The 14,348-nt window shown below is 53.9% G+C and overlaps 1 protein-coding gene across 3 annotated transcripts in view; it reads left to right on the top strand.

Moving 5' to 3' along the window:
- Positions 1 to 14,348, top strand: part of CYLD (CYLD lysine 63 deubiquitinase) — a 46,272-nt gene that overhangs the window by 20,554 nt on the left and 11,370 nt on the right. Inside the window, exons 2-9 of one of the 3 annotated variants that reach the window (XM_078879660.1) lie at positions 1,140 to 1,412; positions 6,442 to 6,515; positions 9,302 to 9,548; positions 10,100 to 10,261; positions 10,829 to 10,979; positions 11,547 to 12,044; positions 12,664 to 12,923; positions 13,613 to 13,951. In XM_078879660.1, the coding sequence (XP_078735786.1) occupies positions 1,176 to 1,412; positions 6,442 to 6,515; positions 9,302 to 9,548; positions 10,100 to 10,261; positions 10,829 to 10,979; positions 11,547 to 12,044; positions 12,664 to 12,923; positions 13,613 to 13,951 (1,968 nt within the window). In that variant the 5' untranslated portion in view covers positions 1,140 to 1,175. The remainder of the gene's footprint in view (positions 1 to 1,139; positions 1,413 to 6,441; positions 6,516 to 9,301; positions 9,549 to 10,099; positions 10,262 to 10,828; positions 10,980 to 11,546; positions 12,045 to 12,663; positions 12,924 to 13,612; positions 13,952 to 14,348) is intronic. The other 2 variants (XM_078879661.1, XM_078879662.1) reach the window with 2 other exon arrangements.

Here is a 14,348-nt window from a genome sequence, read left to right on the forward strand (position 1 = left end):
TCAAACTCTACTGATGGAATAAGTGTATGGCGCTGGTGCGTGGTTACAACCGCTGCACTTACTACGCTCTTATTTACGTTTCCTGACATAAAGTACCGGACCCACAACAGGATGTTTTCTGTACCCCCCTTTTGGTTTCACTTCTCTCTTCTGCCATAGTTTCTTCCACTTTTCTCCCAGACGAATTTTCCCGTGAGCGTCACGATTTCCTGCGTGCCATGTCAGAAGCCCCCTTATCGTAGATGTACATTGAACTAATTCAACTCATTGCTAGGGCCCATTTCTAGCAGCGTAAACATGTCGCAGTTTACCAAGCGTTGTTTTAAGCAGGCCTGACTGCTGATATGACACTGTCAAAAACCGATCTTGAGTTTGCTTCTGTTAAACAAATGCTGCTGAAAAAAATGTACCAGAAGCCTTGTGTAGCTGATCGGATGTTTAAAAAAAAACTTTTACGTAATGAGATGGTTATCGGAAGGAGGTGTTTTGTTGTCTGCTTATTTATTGTGTTAAATCATTGCAGGCCCAGTGTCTTCCTCGCCCATACTTTTAGTATAAACCTCTGCTGCTGCACCGTGAACTTTTAGACTGTTTAAGTTGTAAGAATCGTTTAAACAAATTTCATTGCGGATGTCGTGCACGTTTCTCCACAGAACGGCGCTTGTGAAACAAAATCACAAGTGCCGTTCCTGTGTTCGTGGCGCTCGATGACGAATGGGCCCCGTGCCTCCTCAGGATGCCCTGGGACTTGTCGGCGCTGCCTCGGCTGTCCGTTGCGCTCATTGTCATTGTTGGTTCTGGGCTCCACTTGTTTTATCTCTGGCTGTGTCACGGTGTTCTTTTTATCGTCTCTCCTATGTTTCTCTGCCCTGCCCCCCAACGGAGGACGGTAGATGGTGGGCAGGGGGAAGGGGGTAGCTGCCTTGATGTGAATCCAGAATATCAAGGGATGGCGGCCCCTTGCGCTCCGACCTCCGATCCGACCCCGGCCAGCTCCGTTGATGCCGGAATGTCGAGCCGACTCTACGAGCCGCGCCAACGCGCAGCGCGACTTCCGCGGCGCCTCCGTTAGAGTGCGAGCGCAACTCAAGCTCCCCCTCGTCGTCCCCCCACCCCCTGCCTCTCGTCCCCCACCGCAGGATGTAAATAGCGCTGGCGGGGGAGGCAGCAGCGCCATGTACAGCGGCATGCGGGGCGGCGGGACCGGCCAGGGTGTGGGGCCTGGCGGGGTGGGCTCGGTGCTGCCGGCGGTGAGCGGGAAGTCGCTGGGTGGCAGTGGCGGTGGCCGGGGCCACCACCGCACAAGCTTCTTCATCCTGCTCAAGGACCAGGATGTGGACGAGCGGTGCGGGCCCGTGCCCAAGGGCAGCATCTGCTTCACCGCCGACGGGCAGGACATCTGGGATGCGCAGGTGAGCTGCAGCGGAGTGGCGGCGGTGCGCTTTCTTGAGCGGGAGACTGCCGTTGCCGCCTTGGTTTTTGCGCTTAACCATTCCCCGTTCCGATGGCGTACATGTGCGTCATCAGTTTTTCTTCCAGTTCCGTTACGATGACTTAGGTACATGTGCGGCATCGGAGCGGAATCAGAAGAAAAACTAAAATAACTTATTCGGTATCGAGGCTCCCACAAGGCCATTCGGGCGAGTACGATGTCTTTAAAAACGACGGCACTGTGCCTCGCTAAATAAAATTGATGCTTAACCGCTTGCGCGTTCCGAGATTTGGCGGTGAACAGGACACCCACACTGCAACTTACGGAATTTTGGAATGGGAAAGTGTTATAAGGTGAACAGGCTCGCTCTCACTCAGACACAGACCCGCTTGAACACGGGGACAGTCTCCCAGACACTACTAAAATGTGCCGCAGGCCCCAATTTTTATTTGAATCTCGAATTGAAACACGCTAGCGCGGCATCTGCCGCGCTTACATCTCGAGAATCATTCTATGTGAAGCGGAACTGCGCTGCGATGTTTGTGTGCGCGCTGCCTTGGCTGTCTTCCACCCCCCCCTTCCCTCGTTTCTTGACTCCGTGTAAACATATTTGACGCTGTGTAAGCACGTCTCATTACGCGTTTTTTGCTATGTATTTGTCACTGAACACCCGAGACAACCCTTGTGAACGATATGTTCCATCTCAAGGGAACATCCTGGTGATGGATTTTAATTTTAAAAAATTGAAACCATCGTACGCGTAAGGTGGAGGGGCGGTGGGGGGGTATGGAGCGGTACCGGCCTCACGACACACCTGTGCAGCGCGCCCCGTTAGCCACTGGTGGATGTGAGTGCGCCAAGAGGGCAGTTATCGGCTGACCGACGTCGCCAGCCTTTCTCCCAATTGCATTGCTCACGGACACTCCACAGTGCCATCGGACAAACGCCCGCACGCATCTCTCTGCCATAAAGAAGGGCCATTGCCCGAAACGTTGCCTATTTTATATATAAGTGTTTAACCTCTTTAGGGCATTGTCTTCGAGCAGGGCGCGCTAACCGCCGCGCCAACGCTCCATCCCCCGCAGCCCAGTTGTACGGGGTGATGCATTCATCGATACCCCACTGATTTCTAGCGGCCCTCTTACTTGCCTCTCAGCAGCTGATTGAATACCGTGAAAGCGACGCCCCCATATCTCACTAACCGAGGAGGAGGAGGAGGGTGTTGAAAGAGATTTAATGCATCTGTTGAGATCGGTGGGAGACGGCGTAGAGGATTTGAAATAAAATGTCTTTTCTTGCTCACGGTAACTCGACCGTCCTCTCGATGTTTGCGGGGTAAAGCGGATCGCCGTGGGTTTCTACGGAAGAGCGCCTACGCTCCCCCCCGAATAATTAGTTTATCTTTCGCGGTGGCGTCTTAGCTTTACCTGGGGCTCATGCCGTTGTGCCACGGCTTGTAACCGCTGGGCGGCCCACGCACTCTGTGGTTTCCTGGTGCGATCGCACGCCGCGCGGCTAAGGGTATTTTCTGGTACACGCAAACAAAAGCTCGGTGCGAGTGCGGCGGCGGTGTGTATTGGGGTCAGATTGCAAAGTGCACTCCTGGCACGGGTTTTATGCAATCGGATCGGGAGACTTTCAGAGATGTAAATCCGGGCGTTCCTGCGCAGGCTGCACGAGAATAGAGAAATGCGAGGTGGTTTTTTCCCTTTCTGCTCAGTACAGTTTTTTTATACAGTTTGGTCATTTGGCCCCCTTCTCCTAGCTTTTGGTGTTAGTTTCTTTTTTTGTGTGAACAAATGAACCTTATGGCGGGACCCCGGGGTCCCGAATAAACGGAAGTCAAAATCGTAATAAATAAATAAAAATTGTCGACTCCGTCCTACCGCGCACATAAACGCCCGCGACCCACCTGGCGCGGATCATTCTGTTGTCATGTCGTCCAAGTGCAGCGGGGACGAATGCCGTCGTCATAAACAAAACTTTGAAACTTTGATTAGCGCATCGTGTAGAGCTCGTCGAGAGGAATAGATTTCCATATCGTTCGCCTTCAACAGACATAAAATGACGTCGCAACGCAGTTTATGCGAGAGCCGGGGGCTTATGGGACCCCGGGGTCCCGCCGTAAGGCTCAAATGCAGAGATGAGCACATGGCCTTGTGCAGGGGGTCGGCAATCCTGCAGCTCTCTTGAAGGACTGCTGCTCCGTGACGTTATTCACCACAGTGCATTGCGGCTCTTGAAATATAGAGTTTTTTTTTTACCGAATTCTAAAAAAATTTTGCCTCCCCTTGTTATTTTGGTTGCCGACCCCTGGCTGAGTTGATCGGTGCTAGATAGAACGAGAGGGGCTCACTCATCAAGAAAGGTTGCGAGTTAAATTCCTGGTTGGTGGTTGGTTGTGCCCCGCCGTCCCACCTCTGGGTTGAATACAAGGAGTGGCACTGTGTGGGGGGAAAGTGACTGGCGTTCGTCCGAAGGGTGTACTCGTCCATGCCATTTTTATAATGAGAACTTTCAACCACACCTGCGACTGTAGCTGCAAATCAAACGGTGGAACGCATCAACGGCACTTGTCCACTTAACTCTCGATGTGGGCGGGGGGGTCGGGGGGGGGGTTTAAGGTCTTCAATTGGCCTCACCAGAAGCTATCTTGTGGGTACACAACTTGCCTTGGAGGCAACATAATCTTTAAAAAAATGTGTCTGTTGGAACACTTTTGTCCCGATTTGTGACTGGCGGCACAGTTGCTATAACAATTGTACCTCACGGCAGCAAGAAGGACTTGGGTTCAATTCCCGACTTGGGAATACCTTTCTACGTGGAATTCTGAATCGGGATGTTTATTTATCCTGGAGGAATCCGATGCGCTATAAAGCTCTTTTTCACAGATGTCCAGTAGTTTGTATGATTCCCCCCCAACCCCCGTTCTGCCTGGGTTTCCTACTGGCTGCTCCCGGTTTCATCCGATAACTAAATTTGTATTTACTTACAACATAACCGGTATTCGCCAGACGTGCCAATGCTGAAAAATTACCTCTCAGTTGCGATTATACACAGCAGCAGCAGCAACGTACTCCCCGACTGCGACCCTCCTGAATATAATAGTCTTGTGTAAACAAGCGAAAATAAATAAATTAATTGTGCCAATATCTAGAAAAAACACATTCCTGCGGAGGGAGCTGGTAGGAACGTTGGGTTGCTCGGTCAATGGCCAGGGTCAACGGCGGCGTGGTGTATTCCGCAAATATGGCCGACTGTGAGGGCGGGCACAAGCCGGCGTGAGTAGGTTAAACATTGAGTTTTATAAGGGCACCACGGGGTGACCAGCCCCTCCCCACCCAGCGCCACCCCTCCCACCCCCCACCCAGCCCAACCCTCCCCACCCAGCCCCTCCCCATCCTTCCCTCCCCACCCAGCCCCTCCCCACCCTCTCCTCTCCACCCAGCCCCACCCCTCCCATTTTTGGATGCACGACGGACGGACACAATAATCCCCTGTCGGCTGGTGTAACCAGGAGGTTCCTACCAGTATAATCCATATGTGACTCTCACAGAGCAGTGGCTACCCTTTGTATCGGAGAACGGGCCACGGAAGTGAATACTGCAGAACTACCTCGGAGTTCCCCTCAAGCGATTGATGGTGTACACAGAACGGGGCAGAACTTGTGGATCCGCTCTGCGACCTAGAGAAATGCTCCTTTCATGACCGCCAATTCTCACAGCTGGAATGTCGCCAAATTGAGGGCAGAAGCTAACGTAACGTGATGTGTTTTTTTGTTGCATCGTCATTGGTGACGTGGGGTGGGGGGGGGCTAACGCCATCAACTCTCCGCCCCTCAGAACCCGGTTTAATTGCAGGCGTTGAGACTGTTTGGATTTTTTTTTGCCGCTATAAACGTCCAAATGATAAGCCACTTTGTTGAGCTCTCCTTTGTGGCTGGGTCCCTTTTGACACGTGGCTCGAAACGCGCTGCGTCAGCATTAACGTAAACCTCAGTGGGCTTGGCCTGGTGGGATGGGGATGCTTTAGTTTTAGTTGTATGTGTTTGGGTGATTTGTCTTGTACTTTGCACTCCTATCGTGTTTGTGTACTGTTTGTTGTAACGTTTGTACCCGCCCTTACTGGACATCCGTGAAAAGAGTTTAATAGCTCATCGGATTCCTCCAGTATAAATAACTATTCCGACTCTGGCTCCTACAGTGAGGGAAAAAAGTATTTGATCCCCTACTGATTTTGTACGTTTGCCCACTGACAAATAAATGATCAGTCTATAATTTTAATGGTAGGTTTATTTGAACAGTGAGAGACAGAATAACAACAACAAAATCCTGAAAAACGCATGTCACAAATGTTAAGAATTGATTTGCATTTTAATGAGGGAAATAAGTATTTGACCCCTCTGCAAAACATGACTTAGTACTTGGTGGCAAAACCCTTGTTGGCAATCACAGAGGTCAGACGTTTCTTGTAGTTGGCCACCAGGTTTGCACACATCTCAGGAGGGATTTTGTCCCACTCCTCTTTGCAGATCTTCGTCGGCTTTCAGTGTCACGGAGAAAATGCCGAACCACACCGCGCGGTACAACTCGCGGAGAGCTTGACCATCTGTTAATTTGTTTTCATCGATGCTGTTCGCAGTTTAGTTTTTCTGGGAGGGGTTAAACGAAACGGAAAGCTATCCGCGCCTTTTCCGCACCCGCTTGCCCACTCGCCCGCGCTTCTCTTCGCAACGCCGATGTTGACAAATCACCACTTTTGTTTTCCTGTGTCGGAAAACACCCCGAGGCAAAGCCAGCGAAAGCAATAAATGGCGAGGCTGCGGGTAGAAAGTGCTATCGGAATCGAATGCGTAATAGCCGCGTAGTCGTTAAATATTAATATTTCTTAAAAACATTCATTACGGAGCGGCGAGCAATTGTGCCACTATGTTTTGTTTGCCCCGCCCTGCCCCCCCTCCCCCAATACGATGAGACGTGCGTTTAAAGTGCCAATCCGTTTGTGCTCAGGGACGAACAATGCTTGCTGTGACCTTTGTGGACTACCTGGACACCATCGCCAAAGTGCTTCCAAAGGCATTGAAGTGAGTGTTTGGGTCAGTGAGAGGCTAAGTGAGACGGTGGTTTGAGATTGGGTGGGTGAGTGGATGGTTGAGTGAGTCAGTGGGTGAGTGAGTGGGTGGATGGGCGGGTGGGTTTATGAGAGAGTGTTTTGGTTGATTGGGTGGATGAGTGATTGAATGAGTGGGTGGTTTGGTGTGTGGCTATATGACCCAGCGGAAGTGACTTCCTGTTGAAATGAGCACGAAAGCCATGCTCAGCTCCTGTTTACAGCCCAGAGTTGGTGAAAAACAGGGGTGTCACGGTGGCAAGATGTTAATTACCTTGTCTGGTATGCAGGAGGTGTCGAGGGTTCGATCTCGACCCCGACACCCGTATATTTGGAGTTTACATGTTCTCCCCGTGGTCACGTGGATTTTTCTCCAGGTCCTCCGGTTTTTCCCTCCACATTTAGAATCAACGTGTGTTTCAAGTATTTGGTTGCTATTACATTTCCACACGATGATCCACTTCATTGAGATATAATTTGTGGCCAGGTCGCATCTGAGAAAGAGTTATACAGTAGATCAACGATTATCCAGCGGCCCAAATTTTTTCAAGCGCCAGATAATCAATAATCATTATTATAAAGAGCTTATTTTGGCACATTCTTGTGTAACATGTTTTTAGGTGTTTTGTTCGCTAACGCAATCGAACGCATTGCATTTAAGGAGGAGTCTACTGTTCATATGCTCTTGTTTTAACCATCTGTTCAATCACCGGTGCTCCAGCGTACACCGAATTACATGCACTTTTTTCCGGATCGCACTGTGTGTTTTCTGTTTTTATTAGTTATTAGTCGTGAAACATGTTTTTATATGTGTTGTATTTTCAATGTTTAAATTGTATGTAGTGCATAATGTAATTTGGCACTGAAATCGAGCATCGGTACTTTTTTTGTTACGCACGTGGTGCCGATCGCCGAACTGGTGTACAGCCTTTGGAGTGGTTTTCCGGCGTTGGCCGGATGACATGCCGGTTTCACCGGATCTGCCCCGCACCGCCGAATAATGTTGGAAGCCGGATAATCGCGCACTGGATAATCGACAATCTACTGTATAGCTCAGTGGGCCTTAGCTGGTAAAATAAATATAGTTTAAGTAGTTTTACTTTTACATCCAATTCTAGAGGGCCGATCGTTGTTGACTTCCCCACAAAGTGGTAGATATTTTACCGACCCAGTTAAGGGATGATGGTCCCGGGTCAACCGCCAACCAGGATTTCAACGAGCGCAACCTTCCGATCGTGAGCTGCTCTCCCGACCTGCCGAGCCGCAGCACGGGAAGGGGGGTGGGGTGGGGGAGACAGACCTTCATCCAGCAGTGGATCGACAGGGGGCCTGGCGGATTTTAATTAAGCAAAGGTCCGTCCGTCGATTTGTTGATTGGGCTCGCGAGCCGGCGTTCCCACGCAAAAGGCCACTCGGGTCCCAAGAAATCCTGGCCGTTTCACGCGGAGCGTTTTGGTCCCGTTATCGATTCCACTTAGTGGCGGCACGTGACCTGCGCAGCGCGCGCCCGCTGGGGAAGAGCCCAGCGGAGCCGATTAATTTCCCCGTGGCACAATCGCTCAAGGTGGTGGTGGGCGGGGGGGGGGTGGGGTGGCATGGTGGTGTGTTGGGAGGTTCAGGCATCTGATGGATTTCCTGCTCAAACGAGCACTGAGGCATTGCGCTCGTCTCCTGTTGACGCTGCCAAGCCAGCGGTGGAAAGTCCACATTCCCATGGCGGGGGAGAGTGTATCCGTAGGGCAACCACTGTTGACTTCCCAACAGTGCGCTACTCGTTTTTGAGACCTCCGTAGGGAGGATGGGCGAGTCCAACGCCCAAGCTGGATTTGAACCTTGCAACGTTCCGATTGCGAGCCACCTGGCCGGTGTCTGCACGTGATGCCCTTTTGTCAATCCGCTGCTGGATGAAGGCCCCCCCCCCCCTACCTCCCCCATGCCATGTCATTTGTTATGTTTGTTTGACCATACTTCACCACACTGGTCAGTGGGGTTGGTGAAAGGTTAGAGGGAGCCCAGGACCGGTCAGATATCACTCGCCACTGACGTTTGCCATGGTCAGGAATCAAACTCGGGTTGCCAAATTACCAGCGCAGCGCTCTAACCACTGTGCCACCGCTCCACTCCCAATCATTAGGTCCACGTGTATCACCAGGCCATTCGCCGATCCACTGCTGGATGAGGGCCTCCCCAAGCTGTCCTTGTCCACGGGGGTTATTTGTGCATACTTCACTACTCTGGTCCATGCGGGTTGTTGATGTTGGGGGGGGTAGAGCATAGAGGTACATAACAACAATGCATTTATCTGCACTGACCCACCACGTATCCCTGCAGCCACCTCGTGTACATGGCGCTGGCCAGGCTAAGAAGATTGACTTGAAATAAAAATGCCGACTAAATAACACCGTTGCCTTCCGCTGCCTTTCAATGTAGTCATACCCTCCCCTTAACGAAGAATCGGCGAAACGAATGCATGAATAACAAGAATAATATATCGCTAACTTTATAGGGCATCATTAATGCCAAGCGCATCTCAAAATGCTGTAGAATCTCTGACGTGTGCGGTAAACAGTTCAACATACACGCGTACAAAGACCACAAGCAAGCCGGAAGGCAGCCAGAACCGGCGCCAACAATTACCCGAGCTTTGTGCTCCTATATTTGGATTTTCGTCCAACTCCCCTAATGGGTGTGTTTATATACATGCGGGAGGACACTGGGGTAGCCCCCGGCGGATGAACTAATGAACGAATGAATAAACTGGCGGTGCTGCAGTGAGCTGGAGGAGGACCTGGCGCTGTGCCTCATCGCGATGCCGTCTCGCGAGGACCGCTTGCGCGTCGTCGGCGACGCCGGGCGCCTGGAGATGCTGCGCTCGCTGCGCCCCGGCGCCGTGGTGCGCGTGAACCTGGCGGTGGCCGGGCCGCGCGAGGCCATCGGCGTCGTGCGCTACTGCGGCCCGCTCGACGACCGGCCCTTCTCCGGCACCAGTTTCGGCATCGAGCTGCAGGTGAACACGTCGTCCCGGTTCGCTGCCGGTGGCCGGTGCGCGGTGGGGAGATGGCGTAGGGAGGGGTGATCGAGTTCAGAGCGCGGTGTGCTAATTGCTGTGCCACTGTTCCACCCCACCTCCCGTCGAGTGCCGCTTATTTCATGGCCACTGAATGGGATTTGAACTTATAACTTGACTGTCTTGAGTCAAGCGCTTTAATCACCGAGTCACCCTCTGTGTGTGTGCCCTTGTGTGTGTGTGTGCGTACCATGTATATGCGGTCGTGGTAGTGGTTAGCGTGCTGCGCTACGAACCTGATGACCCGAGTTCGACTCCCACCCACGGCCAACATTGGTGACGATTAATTATCTGACCCGCTCCTGGGCTCCTCCCCTAGGTCGCCTCCAATGAGTACCTGGTGCGGTGTGTAATCATCGCCACTGGAGCGTGGTGCTTGGCCACCCACCGCCTCGTGTGCCGCGCCGGCCTTCGTGGGTGCTCGCTTAACGGCACTTACCCAGCGACAGTCTGTTGAAGGCTATTACGGGGGCATCTTTGTCTTCGCCTAGGGATATTACCGGGGCAAGGGCGTGACGGACGGAACGTACAGCGGCAAGCGCTTCTTCACGTGCGACGAGGAGTGCGGCGTCTTCGTGCACCTGAACCGCATCGTGCGCTTGGAGAGCGAGGACGAGAAGGACTACCTGTACCCCGAGCGCGTCAGCGTGCTGGTGAGGGCGGCACCGGATAAACCAAGTGGCAGCACCTTTTTTACACTTTCCCGCTTGCGTCTTTAAACGACGCACGGGCTCGTAGCCCCCCTGCCTCGGCAACATCTTGCGCATCCACCAGCGTGGCACAGTACGGCAGTGGATGTTGCCCGCCGCTGCGCCCTGCTGACGGGCAAGGAAACCTCGAAACCGATCGCTGCCAAACTTTTAGCGCGCAAATGCTTTAGCGGCCAATATGATGATTCGTAATTGCATTCTTTCGGGCAAGACACCTGATGATGATGATGCTGGGCGTCATCTTCAGCGAAACATTATTACGCAAAATTGTGCATAATTTTTCTTGCCTTTCAACATTCCCCCCCTCCTCCCATTTGCTGAAAGAAAATTTTTGCCCATAACGTGACGGCTTGATTCGATTTGTCCGTCGGGTGGTGGAGGGTTATAGTTACAATACACACCGACGCGGCGATCGAAACCCATGCAGCTGCCGCCAAGACCGTCAGCCGCGCCTTCCACGGCGTCCCGACTCGACCGCTGCAACTCGTTCCGCTCCCTGTTCCCCAACAGGACAGCCTCTCCCTGGACGGCAACAGCTACAATGCGCTGGGAGTGGGGGGCAGCGGCGCTAACGGGGGGCCCTCGACGCCGAGGCCGATGAGGCCCAGGAGCACGCGCGACTTGTCGCCCGAGCACGGAGCCCAACTGCCGACCGTGCACTGTGAGTGTTGCTGTCGCCGGGGCTTTCGCTCGCTCGTCTGCTCGCCTGCTCGCTCGTTCGTTTGCTCAGCCGCTCGTTCAACTGCTCTTTCTTCCGCTCGCTCGGCCGCACGCTCGTCCGCTCGCCCGCCTGCTCGCCTGCTCGCACGTCCGTTCACCCACTCGCTCGTGCATTCAGTCGCTCGCTTGCCCACTCGCCCGTCCACTCGCCTGATCGCTCGGCCACTCAGCCGCTCGCTCGCCCGATCGCTCGGTCGTCTGTTCACCCGCTCGCTCGTCCACTCATTCGTCTGCTCGCTCGCCCACTCACCTGCTAGCTTGCCCACTCACCCGCTCGCTCGCCCACTCACCCGCTCGCTCAGAATCGCGACACCACTTGGATCATGTGTCGCGACGGGCAGGACTCTCACTTGATCACCTCATCACTCGCCACCGATGTTAGCCGTGCCTGACACAGACGTAATGGCCTTGCTCTAAAGGACACCGTGAACCTCGACAATCTCGGTATCTTTTTGCCGATCGACGCCGGTCGGCCGGCCCGCCCCTTGCCATTTTCTCCGTGGTGCAGCGGGAAGCCGGTACGCCGCGGGGTCGGACCTGGCGTCGCAACAGTATCAGAAGGACCCCTCGCGCAACAGCTTGGCCGTGGGCAAGCGGCTCGCCCACCAGAGCTACAAGGCCATCGGCGAAGGCCGCTCCTTTCTCAACAACCACATGCACAACAGCGGCATCGGCAACCACGTGCCCGACTTAAAACGCGGCCTTGGCGGCAGCCTCGGTGCCCCAGGAGACGGCGTCGCCGACGACTATCTCCCGTCGAAGTACGCCCAATCGGCCGAGACGTCTCTGCAGACGGGCGGCCGCAGGGGCGGCCCCGTGTTCTCGTCGTCGCCGCCGCCGCCGTCGTCTTCGCCGGCGGTGCTTGGGCAGTCGAGGGGTTTGGGCGGCAGGCAGAGGCCGGGGAGCGAGCCGGCAAGCCAGTTCTACAACACGCTGGGCGGCACGCCCATCGGGCAGAACTCGCAGACGACGTGGTACTGCGGCTCGCCGGCTGACCCAGACGCCGGTGGGTGGTGTCCCCCCCCACACCTCGCCTTTCGAACCGAGTTCCCGGCGCGCGAGCGGTAATGGCGCACGCGATTGTGGCTCTCGTGGCGCTTGTTGTTCGGCGTGCTCTCCGACCTTTCCCCGCACGACGTTTCGCCCGCTCCATCTGTTGGCTCTCTATTTTATTTAAGGGGCGCCACGGTAGTGTGATGTGATCTTCCCCGCCCGGTATGTAAGAGGTCAGGGGTTCGATCGCGACCCTGACGCCTGTTGTATATTTGGAGTTTGCGTGTTCTCTCCGTGGTTGTGTGGATTTTTTCTCCGGGTCCTCCGGGTTTTCCCTCCACATTTAGAAAAATGCATTTTAATAATTTAGATTATTTCCACGTGATAAGCCACTTTGTTGAGCTATCATTTGTGGCCAGGTTAATACCTCAGTGGCCTTTTACCTGGTAAGATAAAACATAGTTTATTTGTATATGTTTTTGACCGATTTGTTTACCTTCCTATACTTTGCAAGCCTATCGTGCTTTGGTATTGTTCTGACCCGCCCCTACTGGAACGTCCTGTTGACAAAGAGCTTTAGAGCCAATCGGATTCCTCCAGTATAAATATATTTTCTTATTTTGGTGCCGCAGTGACGAGCTTGGGCGGGCGATTCAAGTCGGAGCTGAGCCTGAAGCCGCTACGGCCGCACGTGCCGCACACGTGGCCCGACATGGGCCTGCGTTCGCTCGGCGACGCGGCCAGCGTCACCAGCGGCCTGGGCAGCAGCTGTTCCGTGGGCGGTGGCGGCAGTGAAGGTTTTGCCGCCGTGCCGTTTAGTTCGGGGCGGTCTCGTCCCTCGCTCTGCAAGACCAACTCCAACATCGCGCCTTTCTTCCCGGCCGCTGAGATGGTGAGGAGGCGGCAGTGTGGGTTTCACGAGTAGGGCCCCGTGTCCCGGCCTCGTGATCCAGGTTTTAAAAAAAAAAATTACACGCAGATTTCTTCATTTGAATGACCAACGGCAACATCACCCCCCCCCCCCTACTGACAGACTAATGTTCTCCTGTGGGCCGGTGCCTCGGCATATCTCGTGCTCTACAGGGACAGCTTTCTTCAGGGGGGTCCCCTCGGCTAAAAAGAAACTCATAGCTGGGCTGTGGAGTGATTGAGATGTGATATAAGGTGAGATGCTGGGGCATTTTAAGCACCTAATGAATGCAATCTTAATCTTTAGCCTTGCCGAAATCCCTGATGTCAAAATGAGGCGTTGTCTGACCCTGATTGACCAATTGGCGATGGACAAAGCGAATGAAACGGTACAAATAAGGTAATATAAAAAACAGTGCCAACGAGACGGTGGAAACGAGGTGAGGAAATGTCACAACCCCGGATCGTGACGATTCATGGCATCGCCAATGAGCGGTGAACGGTTTCACGTCCAGATATTAAAATAAAAATTTCTGGACTCCCCCAGCGTATAATCTTGAGGCGCGTAGAGACAAACCAAGGCATTTTCAGCATTCGTCGACTTGCCATAACGGCAGTGGTTATTTTTTAACACGCGGAAGATCGCCGTCACCTCGCCGCGTTTGTCTCCAGGTCGGCGGCCGGACGGCAGGCGAGGGCCGCCCTAAGAGGCTGCCGGAAGACAATGGGCCTGGGCCTCCTGGCGGCCTCACCGATCTCGAGGCCCCTTCGTCGCGTCCCCGCACGCTCTCGGACCCCGCGGCGGCGGTGGCGGCGAACTTGGGCGGCCTCGTCGATCGGTCGCCGGCGACCCCTCCGACCCCGTTGTCGCCCTCGCCGGTCGGGGGCAAATACGAGCTGGAGAAAGGCTCGCTGGTGGAGGTGATGGCCAAGGAGATGCGCGTGTTCGGAGTCATCCGGTGGATCGGCGTGCCCCTGGGCTTGGACGAGACGCTGGCCGGCATCGAGTTGGTGCGCCACTTTCGTTTTTTTATTTGTGGTCGTTTTGTTTGTGCGTTTGCGCCGTTGCGAGGTTTTTGTTGTTGAAGGAATGAGTTTTGGTTTGTACGAGACTCCTCTGCCCGTCACCGGATTCACGCTTAGTGTACCACACGTGGGCAGGTTTCGGAGTGAGTTGGGTTGAGCCCGGATAGCGCTTGGATAGGGTGACCACGCTACTCACGGCCTGTTTATCTTAGGCGGCTGTAAGGTAGAGGGCAGTGTTGCGAAATCGACTGTTGTACTGTCCTTCTATACCCCCCCCCTCACCCCACCCTGTCTATTCTCACCACTTTCACCAACCAGTGGGTTAACAGATGCTTCCACTTGCTGCGACCTTAGATTGAAAGCGTCAAGGAAGGCTAACACG

The sequence above is a fragment of the Lampetra fluviatilis genome, chromosome 54 (genome assembly GCF_964198595.1).
Source record: "Lampetra fluviatilis chromosome 54, kcLamFluv1.1, whole genome shotgun sequence".
NCBI classification, from domain to species: Eukaryota; Metazoa; Chordata; class Hyperoartia; order Petromyzontiformes; family Petromyzontidae; genus Lampetra; species Lampetra fluviatilis.